Source organism: Thamnophis elegans, chromosome 13, assembly GCF_009769535.1.
Source record: "Thamnophis elegans isolate rThaEle1 chromosome 13, rThaEle1.pri, whole genome shotgun sequence".
Classification (NCBI taxonomy): Eukaryota; Metazoa; Chordata; class Lepidosauria; order Squamata; family Colubridae; genus Thamnophis; species Thamnophis elegans.
The window spans coordinates 22,229,433-22,254,868 of NC_045553.1; the positions used below are offsets into that span (position 1 = coordinate 22,229,433).

General features: G+C 44.1%; 1 protein-coding gene across 6 annotated transcripts in view; it reads left to right on the plus strand.

The window, feature by feature from the left end:
• Window positions 1-864: 864 nt before the first annotated feature.
• Window positions 865-25,436, plus strand: part of LOC116516948 (myoferlin-like) — an 82,293-nt gene continuing 57,721 nt past the window's right edge. For 5 of the 6 annotated variants that reach the window (XR_004256406.1, XR_004256405.1, XM_032229638.1 and 2 more), the window contains exons 1-16: window positions 865-937; window positions 1,445-1,560; window positions 2,464-2,587; window positions 4,644-4,741; window positions 6,252-6,320; window positions 7,691-7,734; window positions 9,614-9,696; window positions 10,571-10,683; window positions 11,540-11,653; window positions 12,453-12,630; window positions 14,847-14,971; window positions 16,577-16,677; window positions 21,279-21,468; window positions 21,805-21,960; window positions 22,550-22,681; window positions 24,224-24,387. Coding sequence is in view for 4 of the 6 variants with exons in the window: in XM_032229638.1 (XP_032085529.1) it covers window positions 6,315-6,320; window positions 7,691-7,734; window positions 9,614-9,696; window positions 10,571-10,683; window positions 11,540-11,653; window positions 12,453-12,630; window positions 14,847-14,971; window positions 16,577-16,677; window positions 21,279-21,468; window positions 21,805-21,960; window positions 22,550-22,681; window positions 24,224-24,387 (1,406 nt within the window). In the remaining 2 variants the exon portion in view is untranslated. The remainder of the gene's footprint in view (window positions 938-1,444; window positions 1,561-2,463; window positions 2,588-4,643; window positions 4,742-6,251; window positions 6,321-7,690; window positions 7,735-9,613; window positions 9,697-10,570; window positions 10,684-11,539; window positions 11,654-12,452; window positions 12,631-14,846; window positions 14,972-16,576; window positions 16,678-21,278; window positions 21,469-21,804; window positions 21,961-22,549; window positions 22,682-24,223; window positions 24,388-25,436) is intronic. The other variant, XM_032229639.1, reaches the window with a different exon arrangement.

Consider the following 25,436-nt stretch of genomic DNA (forward strand, 5'->3'; position numbering starts at 1 on the left):
TGCCAAGGTTGGAGGCCCTCCACTAGACCAAGCACAAGAATAGTTCCTGCCAATCAGGGAGCTCATAAATCCCGTTGGGTCCCATGGTTGAGTAATCAATTAGATTTGGCTGTATGGATCTCAGCAGGGATCACTGAGGACAATTTAGAGCAGTGGTTCTCAACCTTCCCAGTGCTGCGACCCTTTAATACAGTTCCCCATGTTGTGGTGACCCCCCAACCATAAAATTATTTTCATTGCTACTTCATAACTGTAATTTTGCTACTGTTATGAATTGTAATGTAAATATCTGATATGCAGGATATATTTTCATTATTACAAATTGAACATAATTAAAGCATAGTGATTAATCTGCCAATCTTGGTTTGGGAGATCAACCAGGCTAGGATTTTCCCGGATAAAACGACCTCCCTGCCTGCCTCCCTCCAGCCGCAGTTCGTGATTTACATGAGTTCCACTTTATTAAGTTTACTTTTTTTTACATTCCGTTCTCCCCACCCACCCAGTTTTCTTTCTTTCTTTCTCTTTCTTTCCATTCCTCCCTCCCTTTTCTTCTTTCTTTCTTTCCATTCCTCCCTCCTTCCCTTTTCTTTCTTTCTTTCCTTCCATTCTTCCTCCCTTTCTTTCTTTCTTCCTCCATTTCTTCCTCCATTTCTTGCTGTCTTTCTTTCTTTCTTTCTTTCTTTCTTTCTTTCTTTCTTTCTTTCTTTCTTTCTTTCTTTAACACAGATTAAGAAGCTGCCCTTTAAATGGGATCTTAAACGGAGGCTTAAACTATATCGAACTGTGCTTCCGTCCCGAATGGAATTCCTCGGGACGGAAGGAATGGGTGGGCGGGGCCTGTCCTCCCCTCCGGCCTCTCCTGCTAGCCCTTCCCGGGGCCAAAAAAGCCTCTGAGCTCAGTTTAGCCCGCAGGACAGGACCGGCGGCGGAGGAGGTAAAGACAGCGTCCAAGCTCAAGGCGGCTTGAATCCCGGCATGCGCCTGCCTGGGCAAGAGCCCATCCCGCCGGCTGAAGCGGGTGGCCCGACTGCCCCGCAGGTCTCCTGCTCTCCGGGCGCCTTCGAGCCCCTGTACAGGCAGCTGGGCTGAAGCGGCATCGCCCACCGCGCTCGCTTCGGACGTTCGGCGCAGCCGAGGCTGATCCGCCACCCAGAAGAACCCGTCTCTCTCCCCCTTCAGCGCCTCGGCTTTTCCCTGGCGTGGACACCGGGCGGGGCGGCGTCTGAGTTGCCCCCGGAGCCGGGAGGAGGCTGCTTCGCCACCCGGCGCTCTTCCTGCACCTGCCGCTTCACGATGCGCTCCTGAGCATGGGCAATGCCGGTGGAGGTGGATGGTCTTAGGCGACCCCCGTGAAAGGGTCGCTCGACCCCCCAGGTTGAGAACCACTGATTTAGAGCGAACTGTGAGTCAGTACAGTATATTTGTTATTTCCTTTCTTTAGGTCATGCTTTGATTTCGAAATGGTTGAGCCTCTACGATCCAGGGAATCTCAATGCTGGATTTAAGGGCTACGTGAAGGTCACCCTTTGTGTCCTGGGAGCTGGAGATCGTGTGCCGGTAACGTCCTTATTGTTTTAATGCTGAGCCATATAAAAATCGTTATCCATGGTAATTGAAGATGAGGATAGTTATGAAACTGCTAGATAAAAATGGAAATGTAGCTATGCTGGGCATCAGTAAAAATGTTTGTGTAACGGTTATGTCTTTATTCGACCAAAATAAATATGCAATAATGGAATGGAAGGAGGGAGGGAGGGAGGAAAGAGAGAGGAAGGAGGGAGGGAGAGAGAAAGGAGAGAGAGGAAGGAAGAAAGGAAGGAGGGAAGGGAGGGAGAGAAGGAGGGAGGAGGGAAGGGCGGAGAGAGAGGAAGGAAGGAAGAAATTAAGGAGGGGAGGGAGGGGGGAGAGAAAGAGTGGGAGGGAGGGAGGAATCTCTAAAAAGATAGATCTAACCATCCTGTGGAGTTGATTTTTCTTGTCTGGTCTACCTGATGTGGCTGACAGGTTCTCATTTGGCCATGAATCTCATTAGATGACCACTAGTTATGGGCTAGTTAAACATAATGTTTGGTGTTTCACTTAATGATCGTGTCAGCAATGGAATTGCCAGTCCTTTTTGCAGTTGTTAAGCAAGGTCTACCTGTATAACTAGTCCAACTTCTTCACCATCACTCTATCATTTTCTCCTGAGCTCAAAGTGATGTTCATAGTATTTCTTCCTTCTAATTCTTTCCATAACCTCCCTACAAGATAAGTTGGGCTAGAGACAGTGACTCGTGGTACAAAGTCATTCAGGAAATGTCCTTGATTTGAGATAGATTGGAACCTGGATCTTGTTGTCCAACAGAACATCAAGTCAGAATCTAGAACACTCAAGTGTATTTTGTGGGAGGAGATCAATGAATGTTGCAGTTGATTAGCTGACAGATGGATCATATCCTTCTCTACTCTGTACTATAGGATTTTGACCAGCCAGCAGAGACCAGTGATTTAGAATCCAATCTCCTGCAGCTGGCAAGTGTTCCAGCTGCACGCACTGTCTCCCTCCAGCTGTACATCTACCGAGCAGAAGATGTTCCACAAAGTAGGTCAACCAGGTTGTTCTGCTGAGGAAACTAAAGGCACTGCCAAAGGCAGGAATCTGGGCTTGGGTGCAAGAATGTTAGCAACTCTAGTGTTTCTGACCATGTATGGTTCTAGTGAAAGATTCATTCAGCCGAAGAGTCAATGGTGACTGGAGAGAATTTACTTCCTGTAGAGGAGAAGAAGTCCTAACATCAAAGTTCCTTGGGTGGTCTCTAAGCTTGGTTGTTTTTGTGTAGATGTTTCATTACCCAAACTACGTAACAGCATCAGTGCTAGTGCTCCCACTGTCAGGGTTAATGAAGTGGTATTGGAAGGTTCTACTGTCCCAATGGCAGTTGGTTGGTATTTTTGGTTATCTTGTTTGACAGGCCTTGAATGGGGAATTGTGGGCTTCTTAAGTGCTTAGGTCATTGCAGTCAAGAAATGAAATACTTGAAATTCTTGATCTACAAAATTCAATGGTGAAAAAAAGGAAGGTTCTACATTTAGGCAAGAAAAACCAAATGCACAGGTACAGTATAGGTGGTACCTTGCTCAATAGAAGTAACTATGAGAGGGATCTTGGAGTCCTAGTGGACAACCATTGAAATAGGAGCCAGCAGTATGCTGCAGCTGCCACAAAAGCCAACACAGTTAATATATATAGCCTTTATTGTCATTGTGCAAAATAAATACAACGGAATTGGTTAGATCTAGTTAGTTGGTTCTAATTAGTTCTAGGCTGCATAAACAGAGGGATAGAATCAAGATCACATGAAGTGTTAATACCACTTTATAAGGCCTTGGTAAGGCCACACTTGGAATACTGCATTCAGTTTTGGTCGCCACGATGTAAAAAAGATGTGGAGACTCTAGAAAGTGTGCAGAGAAGAACAACAAAGAGGATTAGGGGACTGGAGACTAAAACATATGAAGAACGGTTGCAGGAACTGGGTATGTCTAGTTTAACAGAAAGAAGGACTAGGAGAGACAAGATAGCAGTGTTCCAATATCTCAGGGGTTGCCACAAAGAAGAGGGAGTCAAACTATTCTCCAAGGCACCTGAGGGCAGGACCAGAGGTGGGTTGCTCCCAGTTTGTCCCATTTCTGTAGTGAAATTCAGGCCTGGGTCACAGAACCGGCAGCGATCCAGACCTTCCACATCCACAAACTGGTTCCGTTGCCGCCACTGACCTGCCGCCATTTTGTATTTTAGTGACTGCACATGCGTAGTTCGCTGTAAATTGTTCTGCACATGCACATTTGCATGGTTGCGCATTGCACGTGGGTTGCGAACCGGTAGTAAAACTGGCATCAACCCACCCCTGGGCAGGACAAGAAGGAATGGATGGAAACTAATCAAGGAGAGAAGCAACCTAAAACTAAGGAGAAGTTGCCTGACAGTGAGAACAATGAATCAGTGGAACAGCTTGCCTCCAGAAATTGTGAATGCTCCAACACTGGAAGTTTTTAAGAAGAGATTGGATAACCGTTTGTCTGGTGTAGGGTTTCCTGCCTAAACAGGGGGTTGGACTAGAAGACCTCCAAGGTCCCTTCCAACTCTGTTATTCTATTTTGTTCTTTTATCTTGAAATATGGTTCCAAAGCATTTGAAGGCACTGGGAGGTCAACTCTGCTAATTTAACTATATGAGATGATTGTATGACAATATTCCTCTCTAGTCTGGCATCCATTCATTAAATGGGGTAGGGAATCTGTAGCCAATAGATTCACCCAGAACTCTTGTATGTCCTCGGGGCTGCCTTGAGCATCCCAGGGACAAGCCAACAAGGCCTCAACCAACTATGGGATGTACAAATACAATTATAATCGTGAAGGTTCTCCTAATTTATTTCAAATGCACCTAGGATCTCTTCATAGCTCCCTCATCTTTCATCTTCCTTCTCTCCATTGTCTATCACAGCCCAGTTTAATTCCTGCTTCAGACAAGCCGCTCTCTGCAAGAGAGTTAGCAGGCCTCATAATTCCCCTCCACACACCTTAATAAAGTGGGAAGCTTAAAATAAACCTCTTCCTTACTTTTTAATTAGCCTGCTATTTGTTCTTCTTTGCAGTACAAGATGGCACAGTGACACCTTTCACCACCTTACCTGTGGATCCTCTCATCATCTCTGTGGACCCTTCTCTGGAAGTTAATTTCGCAGGGCGAGTGGTGGGTGTAATGCAAGCGGAGGGTTTGCTTTTCTTAGTGGAAGTGTTGTTTTTAAGAGGCAAGCTATGCGCTATGAGCAAGTGGCGTAGTAAGTCTACAACACGCTTTGAAGCACACGCACCGACAACGGTAAATCTCCACTGCAGATAGAGTCACAAACGGCATGGGATGTAGCCTTATATATTGCTTCACAGTGCTTTGCAGGCCTCTCTAGGTGGTTTACAGAGTCAGCCTCTTTCCCCCAACAATCTGGGTCCTCATTTTACCCACCTCGGAAGGATGGAAGGCTGAGTTAATCTTGAGCAGGTCAGGATCAAACTCCTGGCAATTGGCAGAATTATTCTGCAATATTGCATTCTAACCATTGTGGCACCAGCAGAATGAGAATAAGAGAGAAGGAAGGATGAAAGGATGAAAGGAAGGAAGGAAAATAGCAACAGCAAACTGCTTTATAGTGCTTTACAGCCCTCTCTAAGTGGTTTACAGAGTCAGTCTCTGGCCCCCAACAATCTGGGACCTCATTTTACCCACCTTGGAAGGACGGAAGGCTGAGTCAACCATAAGCCAGTCAGGATCGAACTCCTGGCAGTGGGCAGAGTTGGATAAAATGAGGACCCAGATTGTTGGGGGACATGTTCACTCCGTAAACCACTTAGCAAGGGGTGTACAGCATTGTGAAGCGGTATATAAGTCTAAATACTATTGCAATTAACTGCTTGCCTGCATATATTTACACATTATGTTCTGCCCCAAGCCTCTACAATATATACGGACGCAGACTTAGCTGTCTGCCACAACTAAGGAAGGAGATAAGCAACCCCTTGGCTAGGAGCCCAGAAAATTATCTCTATGAAAAGAAGGCTTGAACTCACGAAATTCTCCCAATCTTTCACTACGCCTAGATTAGTAAACTGTTGTTTCCTGCAAAATTCCCCTCCCGTCACTCCATCTGTAAGCTCTCTGGGAGCGGCCAATCAGTATCTACCTGTTCCTATTTCCTTCTGTGAGCCTTTTTCCAAAGCTGCTCTCTCCTCCTCTCAGCCCTACACATACTTATGTCAGGGACAGCCTCCCTCTGTTCTTCCACACTGCTACCTGACTCAGATGCCATCTGGTGGCCAACAGGCCTCTCTAGTCCCTGTTCTGACTCCGAACACCCGCCCCCACCCCAGAGTCTTCCTCAGCCTCCAGGGCAGTCCCATCGTGTTCATCACTGTCAGATTCCACCAACAGCTCAGCCGGCTGCTGTTGGGCCACAACACATTAGCCTATCTATATTTATCATTGGTGCCCCACTGATAGCTTAACCAAAGAAACATCTCCCCTTCCCAAAGATTTCATGCTTGATCACCTGGAGATGATACTTGATCATCACAGGTGAGTCAAAATATATGCACCTGGCCCATGTGACCCTTGATCTCAGATTTAGAAGTCAGGGGAACAGTCTGCTGGACTCTTACTTTCCCTGCCAGCTCTTGATTGATTTTCTTTCTGTCTCAATTATGTTCAGCTAAGGACCAAAGTCATTTTGGGAGACACCAACCCTGTGTGGAACCAGGTGCTCTGTTTTCCCATGCAGGTAAGCCAAGAAAGGGCTAGATGTCATTGACGGCAGACTAACTTTATCAGTAAGCAGGAGGATACCCATCAATGTAGCTGTATTGCTGTAATAGCTTCTTGGATGAGAAGCAAAATGTCTTCAAAGAAAAAAGAGAAGTTGCCTCTTGAAAAAAGCACCTTTGGGGTAACCAGGACCTGGAGGACTTGAGGATCTCTACATACACCTTTGAAAACCTTTCAGCCTCCTGTGTGCTCACAGGTTAATTTTGCTCAATGTTTTTGGAGATTCTCCATCCTCCAGGTCACGGTTGTCCCAAAGTTGCTTTTTCAAGAGGCAACTGGACTTTCTACTTTTTCTTTGAAGACAGTTCACTTCTTATCTAAGAAGCTTCTTAAATTCTTGTCTTCAAAAATAAAAAAAATCCAGAAAGTCCAGTTGCCTCTTGTAAAAGCATCTTTGGGAATCCAGTCAAAGACCAAAGAATTCCCAAAGTGTAGGGATAATTGTTACATAGCTTTTAAAGACATTGAGATTCCCTAGCACCCGGCACTGAGACTAAATCCTCAGGGTTCTTGGAATTTTTGAGGGTGCCAGAGATCTCAGAACGCCTTTCAGGTTTAAATATGCCTAAAAGTTCACTTCTTTTTTTGAGCTATTGAAGAACTCTGGGAAATGCCTCTCACCCTGTAACATGAATGACCATTGCAGATCAGATCAATCACATCTGAAACCAACTCATCCTGAATTTTGCAACATTTCTATTTTTTCATTCTGGGGTTTTGGACCTGGGAAAATATGGAAATTCTCTCGCATACATGAATATTTCTCTGGTGAGGAATGCCAAAAATATTAACCATTGAATAAGGTGCTATGGGACGCAGTGGCTCAGTGGCTAAGACGCTGAGCTTGTTAATCAGAAAGGTTGGCAGTTCAGCTGTTCGAATCCCTAGCGCCATGTAACAAAGTAAGCTCCTGTGACTTGTCCCAGCTTCTGCCAACCTAGCAGTTTGAAAGCACGTGAAAAATACAAGTAGAAAAATAGGAACCACCTCTGGTGGGAAGGTAACAGCGTTCCGTGCGCCTTTGGTGTTGAGTCATGCGGCCACATGACCACAGAGATGTCTTTGGACAGCACTGGCTCTTCAGCTTTGAAACAGAGATGAGCACCACTCCCTAGAGTTGGGAACGACTAGCACCTATGTGCAAGGTGACTCTTTACCTTTACCTTAAAGTACTATAGCTAACTTCATGGAGAACGTAGACACAGCCACCTTTAACAATGGTTAATAGCATGTTATGTCAAGAAAACCCTTGTGATGCAGTCACCAGGAATCAAATAAGTTTCAAGAGAGCCTTGTCTTCCTTTTTCTTTTGTATTTTCACTGCAGTTGCCATCTATTTGTGATCTCATTAAACTCACTATTATGGATGGGTGAGTACCAGTAATTTCTGTCATTTACCCACTGCGATATTACATGTGCATGATACAATTTTGCAGTAACATGTGCAATGACAATAAAATAAACTAAACATCAAATCTTGACTGTTTGCCCCAAAGTTAGAAAATGAAGCATTTTGATAATGCACATCCTGCTATTTCTCAAACATGACGTATCACAACCCATGGATGTGTTTTAGGCAAATAGTTAGGCAAAGGTTTTACTTCTTGACAAGCTTGTTGGAAGCAGCAGGAATAGAAAAAAACAGACTCATTATGGTTTTTCTATTTTAAATTGTAAGTCATGCCTGCTCTTCCCCATGACATATATGTGTGTGTGTGTGTGTGTGTGTGTGTGTGTGTGTGATGAATTATGTATGTATATGTATATGTACATATATGTATGTATGTGTGTGTATGTATATGAGTGTGTGTATGTGTGTGTGTATATGCTGGTCTTGTTGTATTCGGGTCTTTTCCCATGTAAGATTGAGATTCTCTTGGCAACGTTTCAGCGAGGTCTCACTCGCCATCTTCAGGCTGGGTTTGGGCTTAAAGTGTGATTGGAGCTGCCGTCTTTCTATAAATCTTGGTGGGGGTGCGTGGAGTGCTGGCTTTGTTTCAGTAAGTGGAATGATTGGTTGTGTGGTTGTATCATGATTGGTAGATTGGTGCTGATTGGTGCTGGTTGTGTGTCCATTGTTGTTTTGTGTTGTAACGGCCTGGGTGGTGGGTGGGGCTCGATGGTTGACTAGGGATGGTTTCCAGATGTCTGGTAGGCGGGAGGTATTGTCACGTTTATTCATGTTGTGGGGATGTTTCTGTATTTCGATAGCTTCCATACTCTTGTTGAAGTGTTCAGTTTTGGAGATAAACCTGGTTCCTTCAAAATCAATTTCATGTCCTGTTGCTTTAAGGTGCTGGAAAAGGGAGGAAGCTTTTTCTTTTTTTCTTACTGCGTTCTTGTGTTCTGCGATCCGTGCATTTATTCTCCTATTCGTTTGTCCTAAGTATGTTGCAGGGCAGATTTTGCATGGTATTTCGTAGACTCCTTGGTTTTCTAGCTGGATTTTGTCTTTGGGGTTTCTTAAGATGTTGGCTTTTTTTTGGTCAGTGTTGAAGACTGTCTTGATATTGTGCTTGTGGAGAATTTTGCTGATTTTATCTGTGGCGCCTTTGATATAAGGGAGGAGGGCGATGCCGTTGTCTTGTTCTGTGTCTTGGTTTTGGGGGGGAGTCTCCCTTTGGATTAGTTTGGTAATTGTTTTTCATTGGAATCCATTGGAGATTAATACGTTTGTGAGAGTGTGTAATTCAGTTTTCAGGTGGCCTTTTTTGGCTAGGCGTTTGGCTCACCTCTACAGAATCTTGCCAAATTCCTCAAAGACAGCACTCCACCCCCACCCCCACCAAGATTTATAGAAAGACGGCAGCTCCAATCACACTTTAAGCCCAAAACCCAGCCTGAAGATGACGAGTGAGACCTCACTGAAACATTGCCAAGATAATCTCAATCTTTCACGGGAAAAGACCCGAATACAACAACACCAGCATAGATAGATAGATAGATAGATAGATAGATAGATAGATGGATGGATGGATGGATGGATGGATGGATGGATGGATGGATGGATGGATGGATGGATGGATGGATAGATAGATAGATAGATAGATAGATAGATAGATAGATAGATGATAGATAGATAGAGACAGAGATAAAATTACTTTTAAAGAGCAAGTGCCGAAGGATTCTAATCTAACTCCCATCCCATCAAAAAGGATATTTCTACAAGGGATTTTAAAAATGAAATATTGCCAAGACTCCCACTATTTCTGGAGGTGAGGACTCCATTGTACCCCTTGTCTTCCCCAGGGCAGAAGAAGGAGATGGTGTTGTTTTGGGCACCGCCTTCCTCAGCCTTGCCCAGATCTCTTGTGCAGGAGCTGAAACAAAAAGTAAGAATCTGCTTCTTCCTACTCCCTCTAACCTTCCTCCTGGGTTCAGGTCGGTGCTGAGGCTCAGGACCCCAGACAGCACCCCGAAATTTGGGGTACTGGTGATGTATTTTAATGTAGATTCAGGTTAATGTCAGGGTTCCAAATAGCATCCAAAAGTAAGTTGGAGTCCGAGGCAAAGTATTGCTCAAAGTTCCAATTTATTAAGAGAGCCATGTTGGCACATCTGGGAAAACCCGAATCTGAAAGCTTCCCATTTTCCCCACCCAGTTGAAAGTTCAAGATTTTGCCTCCACACCCATAAGTCCATCCCATGGTCCAATCTCCCACTACCCTGCCTGCAGTTCCATCCAGTTCCGGTCAGGTGCAGAGTTGCAAAGACAAAGGATGACCTTAGCTTTCTGGAAAGAATTTCGTTATAGCTACATATCATCTCACTCCATACAATCCCACCTCCCATTTCCCCACAATAGAAAATGCATTGTAGAATAATAGAAAGTGTGGCAGGCCAGAGATCGAAAATAAAAGATGGCTGCAGGCCTGACAATCTCCTCCCTTTTTTTCTTCACCCAACATCTTCGAGGCATGTGATCCTGTCCACCATGAAAACCATCTTTCCAAACAGCCGCCATTGTTTCCGGTGTCTTTCTCCCCACTTGAAACTGAACCCAGATGGGCATTTCTTCCAACGCTAGTGTTAGTCTCTATTCCTCTCGCTCATTCCTTTCTGGCACCTTTTCTTCTTGGCATTAAAAGAAATATAAAGCGATCAATTCAGTCAGATTTGGGAACTGGACCGAGGCATTGTTCAAGAAATAAGTCACGAGAACTCCTCAGCCAATGTACAAATTCATTTTCCTCTTTGTGTTTTCAGAAGAGGCCTCGGGCTTCTTGCCTTCCTTTGGACCAAGCTTTCTCACCTTCTACGGAAGCCAACAGGAGCTTCTGAATCCAGCCGAAACTCCTGAGAGACGTGGGATTCAGGCGGTAAATTTGTCCTGTTAACTGAGCAAAGTTTTCTGAGGGGAGGTCGAAAGTGGGTTGTTCATTTGTCCTGCGAGACACAGTAGCTGGAAAGCTGAATAGACTTATGGGATTATAGCCCAGGCTTTTGGAAAGAGGTCAGTCTTGTCTGTCTATCCGTACGTTTAGGGCTATGCAGAATAGAATGGAATGGAATGCAATGGGATGGAATGGAGTGGAATGCAATGCAATGCAATGGAATAAGCAATAAGGAATAGAGGTGAGGGGAGGGGAGTAGAATAAGGAATGGAATGGAGTGGAGTGGAGTGGAATGCAATGGAATAAGCAATGGAATAAGCAATAAGGTAGAATAAGGAATTGAATGGAATGGAGTGAGGTGGGGTGGGTAGAGTGCAGTGGAGTGGAGTAGAATAAGGAATAAGGAATAAGGAATAGAGGGGAGGGGAATAGAATAAGGAATGAAGTGGGGTGGAGTGGAGTGCAGTGGAGTAGAGTAGAATAAGGAATGAATGGAATGGAAAGGGGTGGGTGGAGTGGAATAAAATAAGGAATGGAATGAAGTGGAGTGGAATGAAATGGAACGGAATGGAATGGAGTGCAGTGGGGGTGATGGAGTGGAGTAGATTTCCTGAGAGTTATAACAATATAGCAGTGGATCAATTAGCTTCCAGAAGTTGGGGGAGGGGGGTTTCCAACACTGAAGATTTTTAGAAAGTGATTGAGCAACCCTTTGTCTGAAATAGTATAGAGTTTCCTGCCTGAGCAGGAGGTTTGACTGGAAGGGACCTCCAAGGTCCCTTCCAACTCTGTTATTCTATTTATGAGTCTATTCTCCATCTTTCTCCACAATCTTCTCCAGGAAGAAGGGACCACGTATCGTGGAAGAGTTCTTCTGGAGCTGCGGACTATCAGGGAAACAATCCCGATTCAGAAAATTGATAACATTCCTGGAGAAACTGTTAAAAAGATGCAGGTAATCTGGAAATGAAGTGGATCTACAATTATTTTGCAGAAAATATTCCCAACCAGGAAAAGCTGTAACATGAACTAAAGGAAGTATAAACAGTATAGAAATCCAGAGATCCACACAATGACAAACATGCCCCTTTCAGTTGATTCTTTAGTGAAAATGTTCTACTCGTTATTAAAAATGGAATTATATGCTTATTCTGTTTAAGCTATTGGTTTAATAGTTATGGAACACATTTAAGAGTTTGTGGAAACTTCTAGTAATTGAGCTTTAATCAATTAATCTGCTTTAAAGTGAATGAAGGGATGCATAGCTGGCTGGGGAATTCTGGGAGTTGAAGTCCACAGGACTTCAAGTTGTCAAGGTTGAGAAACACTGCCCTAGCGCTGTGTAACTGAGTAAGCTTCTGTTGCTCATCCCAGTTTCTGCCAACCTACCAGTTCGAAAGCACATAAAAATGCAAGTAGAAAAATAGGAACCACCTTTCCTGACAGCGTTCCGTGCCCCTTCGGCATTAAGCGATTGCCGGCCACATGACCACAGAGATGTCTTCGGACAGCTTCAGCTTTGAAACGGAGATGAGCACCGCCCCCTAGCATTGGGAACAACAAGCACATATGTGCAAGGGGAACCTTTACCTTTAAGATGAATGAATGAAAGTAGGAATCCAGTCAAATTTATAAACCTAGTAAATCAAGAAAGTAAGCAAGTAAGTAAGAAGTTAGACATGGGAAATTTTGCAGGAAGATCTGAGACAACATATCTTTCTCGCATAATCCATGACAATTCTTTGCCTTCTCAGTATTTCTTGCCTCAGTTCCGATATGGTCTATGTGTTGTATTTTACTCTGCTACCATGTTGGCTGATATCACGGAACCGATCCAGTTTGAGGTCAGCCTAGGAAACTATGGGAACAAATTTGATGAGACTTGCAAACCATTTGCTTCCACTACTCAGTACTGCCATGCTGTCTATGATGGTAAGTAAGAAAGGAAAGAAGAAAGATTGTCTGGAGGGAAATCAAAGTTAGGCAAAGTCTCCATGCAATCTTAGTCCCAAAACCTCTCTTTTGTTTATATGGCTGTAAATTATGGCCATTAACAGTCCACAAAGTTTCACAAACAGTTTGTGAAGATTCCAATAGGTGTCTGCTCGAGTTGACACAGTCTTTCAGGGGAATGTGGATAAACACCCTCCTTTATCTCCCTTGGAATGCTTCCAGAGACCTAACTGCCAAATGCAGGGCAAGGCCAAACGTAGCACAGAGTCAAACAGAACTTTTCAAAACTTGAACTGACCAGATGAACTAATTGCTTCCTGCAGAAGCTCACATCCCGTTCGCTCCTCTTTTATGTCTTATGGGAGGGACCAATCATCTCCAAGCCTTACTCCCAAGTCGACCCTGTTTTCTTAATTGTTCTTGCCTTCTGGCAGCTCTGGTGGATGCTCACACTGGGAACAGGCTCCTGCTGTTCTTCTGCCTCGCTGATGTCAGGCTCCGAGGCTCCGAAGGTAGCTGATAACTAGCATACGGCCTTGGCCTCCTCTCTGCCTCTGACACAGAGCCCTCATCGAAGCCTTCAGACTCCAGGACTGGCCCATGTTCCTCCCCAACCTCCTCACTGTCTGAATCTGCTGCCAGTTCTGCTCGCCGCTGGCAGGCCACAACACAAATTCTCCATGCCATCATACCATTTCAGCCCGGCTTTGCTTTGATAGCATTCTGCCATAAAAAGGGGTGGTGGTGGTGGAATGGCAGAGATATAGGGAATGTGGGATGAAAAGAATCAGAAGTGCCAACCGGAGTCAATGGTTGAGCGATCCAGGGACACCAGCATGGGAATGGAATGCAAACAACCATCAAAAAGGCATCCAAATGTGGAACTGTTACCAAAACACCTAATTGCAATATCGTTAGCAACATGACCAAGGGGGGGATGGTCCAGGTGAAGGGAAAAACACCGAGATTGTGCGGGAATATTCAGATCTGGCTGTCAGATCCGTGAATCTGCCGTTCATCAGGGGAAGGGGGGGGGGTATTTTTCCTTTACACTTTACTATCCTTCTTTCCTATATATCCTGTACAATTAATTACTTTATAACTTCTATTTTTTAAATAGTTTTTATTGAACATTTTTATCTTTAAAAACAGAAAGAAAAACACACAAAAAAAGGAAAGAAAAAAACAAGACAAACATAACAATATAAAGTAATTACACAGCCTTCCGTATTGGCATTCATGTTTAGCCTTTGTAATTCTCCACTCTACCTTGTCTTCCTATCGATTTTAACTTCTGTAATAGTGTCATAACAGTTGTACTAACACTTTTAATAATATTAATTGTTCATATCACCATTTTATTTACATTGTAGTCAATATTTTAAGTTTGATAGTAATTAGTAACTTTGGTTAATTTTTATTCAATACTAGTTTAGAGTAGGGGGGGAACACAAACATTTCCTGCTTTGGCTTCTGTTTTCTAGCCACTTATAAATTCTATTCCATATTTTATAGAAATCTGATTCTTCTCTTTCTTTTAATTCCATGGTCATTTTGTCCATCTCTGCACATTTGAGTACCTTTCTAATTATTGTTTCATCCTCGAGCATATTAATTCATTTCCAGTTTTGTGCTTTATAACTTCCAGCCTGGCGGCCTCGAGGCCTGGCATTTTCTTACCTTTCGGGGAATGCGAGGGGAAGGAGGGCCATGTGGGCTGCATTGCTCAGGAAACGACCCTGAGAAAGTCATCTTATCACTTTCCCAGAGTGTCTGTTACAAAAACATCTTCACACCTGTGGATGGGATGAATCCACCTCGGACTGTTGGGAGGGGACTCTTAATTTCCTTTATTCTTAGTGTATTGCCTTAAGGATCCCAGATCCTGCTTTGCCTTCGCCCAGCTATCACTCCTTTTTCAATAAAAGGTTCCTTTTGAAATGTTAAGTTTCAAGAGTCTTCCTTGATTAAGGTGGGGAGGCCGGGCCTTGCACTGGCTCTTGCTTATGCTGTAATCACTTTACTTTAGTAAAAGTCTACCTTTTGCTACAAATGGAGTCAAGGATCTTCTTTTCCTAAGGAGGCGTGTTGGGAATAGCCTGACACTCCAGTAATAAATAAGAACCAGTGACCTCATTTGAACCTCAGTGACTGCATTGTGAACCCCATGCAATACCAGATTGTTTCTGTTGCAGGTAATTTCTACTATTACCTACCGTGGTATGATACTAAACCCATGGTGACCATCACCTCGTTCTGGGAGGATGTTAGCTACCGCGTTGCCTGCACAAACACTCTCCAGTTCATTCATGACAGGCTGGTAAGCTTCAAGAGGAAGGGAAGGAGTCATTATGCCCAACTCACCCAAGCAAGGTGCAATGAAAAGTTGTTGATGGGAGGGGAATGCACTTTCCATATTGGTGTCTTCAAACTTGGGGGCTTAGATAAATATACACAATAATAGAGTTGGAAGGGATGTTGGAGGTCCTCTAGTCCTCCTGCCCAGACAGCAGACCTTATACCATCCCAGACAAATGGTTGTCCAGTTTCTTCTTGAAAACCTCCACAACCTCTGGAGGCAAGTTGTTCCATTGATTAATTGTTCTCCCTGTCAGGAAATTTCTCCTAAGTTCTAAGATGCTTCTCTTCTTGATTAGTTTAGGTTTAGGTTTATTTGATTTATATGCCGCCCTTCTCCCAAGGACTCAGGGCGGCGTACAACATTGGGTACAACACTCATTGCTTCTTATTCTACCCTCAAGTGCTTTGGAGAATAGTTTGACACCCCTCCCTTCTTTGTGGCAGCCCCTCAAATATTGGAAGACTGCTATCATATCATCCCTAGTCCTTCTCTTCGTTAGACTTAACATAACAGGCCAACAAGACTTGAGCCTCACTTAGACCAAGCAGTAGACTATAATTGGTAGTTTCTAACCCATTAGTCACAAGATGGACCATAGAACCATCAAGGTCCATTCTGCTTTTTAATGTTCACTCGCAAAACACTCCTGGCCTTCTCTTGATTTGCCATAGGCAGGAGGGGGGAGCTGCCACAACCAGAAGCACATTCCACGCATACCTTTCTCCAGATTGTATCCCAGGTTACCACAGCCAGCTGGAGAGGCGGGGTTTCTACAACCTGTGAAAGGACTCTGGTTGGAGAATGTGATTTATGACACACCCTAGGAGGAAGGGGTGAGGAAACAGGGTGTGGTTGGGCCATAAATCACCTGGGGCAGCGCTAACTCCACTCAGGTACTGCTGACATGTTGCTGCTAATAAATCACTGGATTTCCTTTGAAACTTGACTCGAGGCTCATAGATTAACTTACTTTTTAGAGTATAAGAAGCACCTTTCCCCCCTTCAAAAACAGGGTGAAAATCTGGGTGTGTCTTATACACTGAATACAGCATTTTTGGCCTCCTGAAACCCTGCCCCGCGCATCCCATTTTTCGCAAAAATTGATGCACATAGGGTTTGGGAGCCCTGCAGAGTGCTCCTGTGGGACGGGGAGGGCAAAAACCTTTTTTAAATTTACCTCTTCAAAATCTTGGTGCGTCTTATATTCCGGTGCATCTTATAGTCCAAAAATACAGTAATTAAGGCATCCATCAGAACCCTGACACTTAACAGAAGGTCTAACATTCTACTTAGATTCCGGGCATGTTCACAGGATGAGGGTAGTGACCAAAAAAAGTCAAAATGACAGTGCCTCCCCCTTTTCAAAACTTGTGCTGTGCTTCAACCATGTGGTAACTGTCATTTTGACACCTCCCTGAAACTCAGGGGTTGCTTCTAACTACAAGCTGGAAGCAGTCGGATATTTGGGGAATTGTCTGCATTGTTGCCCCCAGAGGTCACTTCGCTTAAAGAGACATGGATGACAAGGATTGACGTGTGCTTCTCTCCACCCCACCCCAACAGAAAAAGAATCTGGATACTCTTAAAGCCATCCACCAGCCCCATGACCCATCAGTGGCTGTGGTTTGGAAGAAGCTGCAGAAAGATTTGGTCGAAGACTGCAAGTAAGTTTTCAATGGGATACTCTGATAGGAATGTGGCTTCTCGAGGAGGACAGAACCATGAGGAAACTGACTTTTGTTCTTACACTAGATGTCAGGGTTCCAAATAGCATCCAAAAGTAAATTAGAGTCCGAGGCAAAGTATTGCTCAAAGTTCCAATTTATTAAGAGAGCCATGTTGGCACATCTGGGGAAACCCGAATCTGAAAGCTTCCCAGTTTTCCCCACCCAGTTGAAAGTTCAAGATCTTGCCCCCAAGACCCACAAATCCATTCAATGGTCCAAATCTTCCCCTGCCATGCTGGCAACTTCCACCCATCCAGTTCCGGTCAGGTGCAGAGGTGCAGAGACAAAGGACCTTGACTTTCTAGAAAGAATGTTGTTATAGCTACATAGTATGTGACTCCATACAATCTCACCTCCCATTTTCGCACCATAGAAAATGCTTAGCAGAATAATAGAAAGTATGGCAGGCCAAAGACCCCAAAGAAAAGATGTCTGCAGGCCTGACACTAGAGCTAGCAGGGATATCAAACTTGATTTCATTGAGAGCCACATCAGGGTTGTGTTTGACCTCAGGCGAGTAAGGGCCAGGACCAGGGGGTGTGGCCTGTTTGATATCACTCGTGTCGGGCACCTGTGGTGGCCCAAGTGCTAAGGCAAGACTTCCCTCAGACCCTTCCTCACTTCACATTATAATCTCCTTCTTTCCGTCCTTCCTTCCTTCCTTCCTTCCTTCCTTCCTTCCTTCCTTCCTTCATTCATTCATTCATTCATTCCTTTTCTTCTTTTTCCTTCCCTCTTCATTCCCCTTTCTCCTTCCTTCCCCTCTTTCCTTCCTTTTCCTTCCTTGCTCTCCTCCCATCTTCTCTTCTTTTTCTTTGCCTTTCCTTTTCTCCTTTCCTGTCCCTTCTTGCATGCTCAAATGCAAAAGGGAAAGCATTTCTCTTTTTGTTTCATTTTGCTTTTAATTTGTTTTGCTAGCCATCTGCCAGGGTGCTTCCCTAAGGTGACCAGATTTTCAGATTGGTAAAGAGGGACACCATTGACCGGTGGGGATGGAGTGGGGGGGCTTGATTAAAAAATTTATATGTTGTCAAAAGGTCACAAAAGACGATTACATGACCCCAGGACACTGAAACCATCATAAATATGAATCTGTTGCCAAACATCAAAATTTGATCACGTGACCATGAGGATGCTGCAACGGTCGCTAAGTGTGAAAAATGGTCATCAGTCACTTTTTTCAATGCCATTGTAACTTTGGTCACTAAATGAACTGTTTGAAAGCTAAGGCTAGCTTGCATTATAATGCCTTATGCTAGCTTACATTTTCAAGAGAGAGAAGCTAAACTCCTAAACACACAAGGAATTTGTCTTTGGTGAATATGCTCTCAGTGTACATAAAGAAAAATAAAATAGAATACATTCATCAAGAATCATAAGCTACAACACTTAGTGATAGTCACTAAAGCCTGGAGGATTGTTCCCTCTGTGCTTCTTTAAAACAGTATATGTTAGAATAGAATAATAGAGTTGGAAGGCACCTTGGAGATCTTCTAGTCTAACCCCCTCCTTAGGAAGGAAACCCTACACCATTTCAGACAAATGGTTATCCAACATCTTTTTAAAAACTTCCAGTGTTGGAACATTCACAACTTCTCTCCTTGATTAGTTTCCACCCATTGCTTCTTGTTCTACCCTCACGTGTCTTGGAGAATAGTTTGACTTCCTCTTCTTTGTGGCAACCCCTGAGATATTGGAACATTGCTATCATGTCTCTCCTAGTCCTTCTTTTCATTAAACTAGACATATCTAGTTCCAGAAACAGTTCCTCATATGTTTTGGCCTCCAGTGTCCTAATCATCTTTGTTGCTCTTCTGATTTGTGACTGTTTTTCTCCTTTATGACCACTGCACCATCCTCATGACCACATGATCAAAATTTGCTTGGCACCTGGCATGTGTTCATGATAGTTGCAGTATCCAGGATTATGCAATCACCATTTGTCACTTTCCCAGCTGGTTTCCAACAAGCAAAATGACCAGGAAAAGCCAAATTTGCTTAATGACTGCATGGTTCACTTAACAATTGCAGTGACTCACTTAACAACTGTGGAAAGAAAGGTCATGAAATGAGGAACCATCTTGCTTCGCAATGGAAATTTTAGGGTCAATTGTGGTTGTAAATTGAGGTCTAGCTGTATAGTATATGGAAATAATCCCAGTCCCTTAAAATTGAAGTGTGCTTGCCTTGCATTCTAAACAACAAAATATCCAATCATTTTTTTCTTAAATATTTTAAGCAAATGTTGTACAAAATCTCCCAATGCAATAAGCTTAACACTGTATCCTGAAGTGTTGGAATATAAAAACTGTCTCGTTCACATAGTATCTGAAAATAGCAATTAATTTAAATGTATGAATTTAAAACTAAGTTTGGAGCTATTGTTTATTAGCCAATGTTGCACTCTATTTTATACAAAATGCTTCCGTATCAGAAAACACCCATGTTCTTCTATTCCAGACACCTGTAATGACCCCAAAGGACAGCTATTTGTCTATGACCTTCTATAACAAATTCATGGCTTTATACAGAGATACAGTAATATCAACACCCAATTCTGCTCACTGGGTAGTTTCAGATAACTGCTATTTGAGGAGAAGTTTTAGAAGTTACTTGCAATCTTGTGGCGAGTTTGCTGTTTAATCTGCTAATTTTGCAAAAGGAGAAACTACACAGCCATAAAAATAATTCCTGTTGCTCAATGCAGCTGTGCTGAGCTGCTTTCCTGGCACGATTTGGAAGATATTTGGTCACAGTAGATCAAATATGGATAAGAGAGCCAGTTTGCCTGGTAGTGGTACGGGCACCAGACAAGAAATCAGGAGTTTCTAGTCCCATTTTAGGCATGAAAACCTGCTTGGATGAAATGAGGCTAGTCACTCTTTTTTCCCTTCTTTCCTTCCTTCCTTCCTTCCTTCCTTCCTTCCTCCTTTCCTTCCTTCTTTTCCTTCCTTCCTTCTTTCCTTCCCTCTTTCTTTCCTTTCCTTCCTTCTTTCCTTCCTTCCCTAACTTTCTTCCCCCCTCCCTTTCTCTGTTGTGGGGAGTCGGAAGGAGCATTAGATCTGCTCACCACCTTAAAAGTGGGATTTTTTTAAAATGGCTTTTTTAAAAAGTGATTTCAGGAGGGATGCCTTTAGTACTCTCCCCATCCGTCCTCCCATCCTCCTTCCAAAAAGTTGATTTAAAAAGCCAGCGATCCACACCCGCTTCTCCGGCGTTCCTGATTCAGGGGCAGAGTCCGAGACAGGTGCCTGGGCGCACCCTGTTCCCCCCTCAAGGCTTCGTGTTAAAGCCAAAAAGGACCTCCACAGAAATGGCTCCAGGGAGGCAGGGCAGGGAGGGACGCTGGAGAGAAGCTTTCGCCTACAACCTTGGGGGGAGGGGGGTGTTTGCAACCCTGCACTGTTTGGTGCCCCTCATTGCTTGAAATGGGGTGCTCTGTTTGTGGGGGGATGCAGGGGGTCCAAATAAGAGGTGGGCTCAGCCTCCGCTGGGATGGAGCAAGCAGAAGGAAAGGCAAGAGCGGGGGGGATGGGATTTCACTGGCAGTTGCAAAGCAGCCTTCCACCGATTGCCTTCCCCCAATGCCCCCCAACCCTTTCAAAAGCCACCCCCATCGCCAGCCTCTCCCAACCAGATCCCCACCTGCCAGCTTGCTGTGCTGCCGCCGGCAGAAAGCCGTCGCTCTCCCTGCAGAAAAATGGCCCGCATCGGCGCATGCACGCGCAGGAGGGGAGATAGGGAAACCACTGCCCTCTACAGGCCACATTGGGAACAACACTTCAGAGAAATAAAAGCATTTTTTTTAACGGCGTCCTTTTTAAAATTGATTTTCTTTCTTTTGGAAAACCGGGATTTTTTGAACACGCCGTGGGACACGGGACAAATTATTAAAAATCGTGACTGTCCCACCAAAATCGGGATGTCTGGTCACCTTATGCTTCCCCCCACCCCCAAGCTCAGTTTTTGCTAGCAGAGGCTCCACAAGTCGGTCCTTCGCTGTTTCCAGGGTGATCTCATCGGCCAGATCTAAGCACCTCACAAGTCGGATCCAGCCTGCAGGCCTTGAGTTTGACACCCTTGCACTAGAGGGACAAAATTAAGAGAAACTCTCTTAATCCATTTTGCAGAATCCGTTTCTTCTTGGTAGTGTGAAGGTTTCAAGTTAATTTTCACAATAAACTAGTTTTTAGTTTTAACCAGACCATTATGGAGGTGCACATGACAGACTCAATAATTCCCCTGTAGAATAGAATCAGCAGCTCTTTGGGCAGTTTGAACTTCCTGAGTTGTTGCAGAAATATATATTTTCATTGTACCCAGAGAGAGAAATATCTGCCTCTACCTAGGATCAAACCCACAGTCTCCTGATTGTGAGGTGAGAGCGCTACCTCTAGGCTACCATCTTCTTAAACAGTCTCAAAATTGGAAAAGCATTCTCTCTCTGTTTCTACCTAGTTCTATGGTTGGAATCCATAGGACATCAATCCCCTGAGCCACATCTTTCCTGAGTCTTCTTCCCTTTGCTCCATCTTCAGGAAACCTTTGCCATCCCCGGACATCCAGAAAGCTGTGACTGTCCTCGATAAACAGCTGTGGAAACTAAGGGTTCGTGTGCTTCATCAAATCAGCAAAGCTGCAGAGAAAACCAGCTGGAAAACCCCCTTGCACAAACTCATCCCAAAAGTTGAGGGTTGGCTGAATCGGATTGCTTCCATCGCAATTGAGGTACTCCTTGTTACAGCTTCTACTAGGTGGAAGACGGCGGGGGCTGATTGTCAAGGATGTGGGGCTCTGCCCCACGAAGATGCCCCATAGGAGAACCAGTTCAGGGGCATGGCAAGCCCGGGTCCCTGCTGGTTCCAGCGACCCAGGCCACCAAGCCACTACCAGTTCGGCCGAACCGGTCCAAACTGGGAAGAACCCATCACTGCTACAAGGTTACTTCTAACTCTGTTATTCTATCATTCCTCTTAACACTCCAGAAAGCAGCAGGATTATCAAGAAAAACATCAGCGAGACCAGGAAGTGATGGCTGATTCTCTTCCCTTCTGCTCTTTCTAGACTCAAATCAGTATCCCAGATGTGGTGATCTGGATGCTGTGGGAGGACCGACGGGTGGCCTATGCCAGGGTGAAGTCCCAGTCCATCATGTTCTCCAAAGATGGCCCCTATGCCAAAGGCAGGCTGTGTGGCAAAACCCACACCCTCTTCCTAAAGGTAACAAAAGCAACATTTGCTAGTACTATTTTTCTTCCTTCCTTCCTTTCTTCCTTCCCTCCCTCTCTGTGGTTTGAATGCAGTATTGCAGGATAACTTAATGTTCACTGCCAGGAGTTCAAATCTCACCAGGCTCCAGGTTGACTCAGCCTTCCATCTTTCCATCTGAGGTGGGTCAAATGAGGACCCAGATTGTTGGGGGCAAGAGGCTGACTCTGTAAACCACTTAGAGGGCTGTAAAGCTTGTGAAGCGGTATATAAGTGCTATTGCTATTCCTTCCTTCCTTTCCTACCTACCTACCTACCTACCTCTCAGTGGTTAGAATGCAAGCTAACACTGCCGACTGCTAGGAGTTCGACCCTGACCGGCTCAAGGTTGACTCAGCCTTCCATCCTTCCAATCTGGATAAAATGAGGACCCAGATTGTTGAGGGGCAACATGCTGGCTCTGTAAACTGGTTAGAGAGAGCTGGGAAGCATTGGGAAGCGGTATAGAAGTCTAAGGCCCACTGCTATTTGCAATCCTAATAATTAACGAAAGGAAGGTTGAAGGGCCTGACACTTCCATTCTCATCCACCCACCTCCTAGGATATGCAAAGCAAAATGAATTACAACCCCATCCCCGCCATGCTCCGGGTTCGAATGTGGATGGGGAGGATGGCCGACTGCGCACACTTCATGAGATGTTGCGAAGGGAGGATTGCGGTCTTTGCAGAAACGGTGAGATGAGCCAGGACAGTTCTGGGGGAGGTGTGTGTATGGAATCCAGGTGACTCTTAGCATCACCATGACAAACGTTCCTGTATATTGAATGTATATTTAATCCTTCGTATATTAACCGCGAATAGAATTGTATTTGCACAACATTGGAAAAGTGTAGAGATCCCTATTGATGAGAAGATGATAAGGAAAATATTAGAATGTGCAGAAATGAACAGATTAACATTAGCAAAGAAAGAGAAAGAGCAAACTGAATATTATATGATTTGGGAAATATTTTACCAATGGCTGGAGAATAAAAAAGGGGTTTGGAAAGGAAAAAGGCTAAAAAATAAGTAGAAAATATATTAAAATAGAGATATAAATAAGATGAAAATTGTTAGTATGTTTATGATGAGAATAATGATGTTTAATGTTAATATGGTATTATCACTAGAAAATATTAAGAAGAAAACTGGAGAGTTTTATAATGTTTAATATATAATATGAGTCCAGGGAAATAATGTTAATATTGTAAGGTTCCAGCAGTTTTCCCAAACCATTGAAATGCCAAAAAAAGTAAGAAAAACATATCAGCTTGCAAAACATATCAGCTTTTATTTACGACCATAGCAAAAGCTGGGTGGCAAAACTATATCCAAAACATACAAACCAATGCATGTAAGGAATAGCCATACCCTGCAAGAGTGGCTCAGAATATTATATACATTTTAGGCAGATAGAAACAAAATTTATCCAATCAGAAACAAAGATTCGTTACCAACATGATCTTTAAAGCGTTATTTTGTTCAAGCTCCTATCTCTGTCTATCTTATCTGTGGAGAATTCATATAGTCTTGTGTAAGGGGTGCCAGCCCCCCCCCCCTTTGCCAAGTTGTTTTTTTCGTCAGAATGCTTTAAGGATTTATGAGCCAGGAAAACTCCCTAGTTTGGTTCCTTTATTTATGGGGCCTGATATTCCCGGGTAACAATTTCTTCTACTAGCTTTCAAGAATGTCCCTAGCTTTGAAGCCAAGAATAGAAGCAAGACGCAACAGTGAGATAACATTTGCAGTCCAGTATTAAGGTTCCCATTTGCTAGGCTAGAAAACAACTAATTTCTGACAGTCTACAATAATAGCAGCAGAAGCCAATATAGATTCATATTGATATTACTCCTTCAATATGAATGGGAAAGATGTGGCAAATGAGGAACGATGTGGCACAGAGATGTTTGCACCCAGATAACAGACTGCATAAGGAAAGATGGAATGTTTATTTTTGTAATTGAAAAATAAAAACATTTTTTATGGGAAAACCCCAAATGAGACCTCACAGACCCCACAATATCTCACCAACTTTATAATTGTTGGGCTCATTTTCATCCTAGGTAGGAGGATGAGGGCCCTCCAGACCTTGGGGGTGGGGGGGCTGTTCCAAAACGACAGGGCAGTCATGGGGAAAGCAACATTGAACAGGAGGGACCCAAAGGTGGGAAAGAATAAGCTAGAAAGGATCCCAATGTTAGCCCCTGGATGAGGGTTTGTGTTCTGGTGTTTTCAGTATGAAAACCAAAAGAAGACCCACGGAATTTGGGGAGTCATGGATCTTATGCCACACCCCAACTTTTCAGATGTGACTGGACAGGTCAGCCTCCCCAGAGACAAGTTCCAGCTACCCACTGGTTGGCAATGGGATGGCGAATGGGCTGTAGAACCCCAAAGGAGGTGAGCTGATGGATTTAATCATTTTTCTTTGACATTCTCTCTCTGTCTCTCTCTCTCTCTCTCTTTCATTGTCTGTCTCCCTTTCTCTGTCTCTCTGTCTCTGTCTCTCTGTGTGTGTGTGTGTGTGTGTGTCTCCCTTTCTCTCTCTCTCTCTATCTATCTATCTATCCCTCTCTCCATTTCTCTACCTTTCTCTTTTTTCTCCCTCTCTCTCCCTCTCTCTCTCCCTCTCTCTCTCCCTTTCTCTGTCTCTCTCTTCCCCTCTCTCCCTTTCTCTCTCTCTCTCTCTCTCTCTCTCTCTCTGTGTCTGTCTCCCTTTTCCTCTCTCTCTCTCTCTCTGTCTCTCTGAGTATCTGTCTCTACCTTTCTCTGTCTCCCTTTCTCTCTGTGTGTGTGTCTCTGTCTTTTTCTCTCTCTCTCTCTTTCTTTCTTTCTTTCTTTCTTTCTTTCTTTCTCTCTCTCTTTCTCTGTCTGTCTGTCTCTCCCTGTCTCTCTCTATGTCTCCCTTTCTCTATCTCTGTCTCTTTCTCTGTCTCTTTCTCTCTCCCTCTCCCTCTCTCTCTCTCCCTGTGTGTGTGTGTCTGTGTCTGTGTCTGTGTGTTTGTGTATCTCTTGTCTATCTGCCTGTCTCCCTTTCTCTGTCTTTTCTCTGTCTCCCTTTCTTGCTATGGCAAATCTAGGCAGCATACGTGAAAGCAGAGAATCACTGTGTCAACAAAAGTGCATATAGTCAAGGCTATGGTTTTCCCAATTGCAATGGATGATGTGAAAGTTGGACCATAAGGAAGATTGAGCACCAAAGAATGGAGGCCTTTGAACTCTGGTACTGGAGAAGACTCCTGTGAGTCCCTTGACTGCTCTTTAGAAGGACAGATCCTGAGAGAAAGCTCAAATCCTTTGGCCACCTAACGAGAAGGAAGAAGGACTCCCTGGAGAAGAGACCAATGCTAGGAAAGATGGAGGGCAAAAGAAGAAGGGGATGACAGAGAAGGAGGTTGCTGGATGGAGTCATTGAAGCAGTCGGCATGAGCTTAAATGGACTCTAGAGG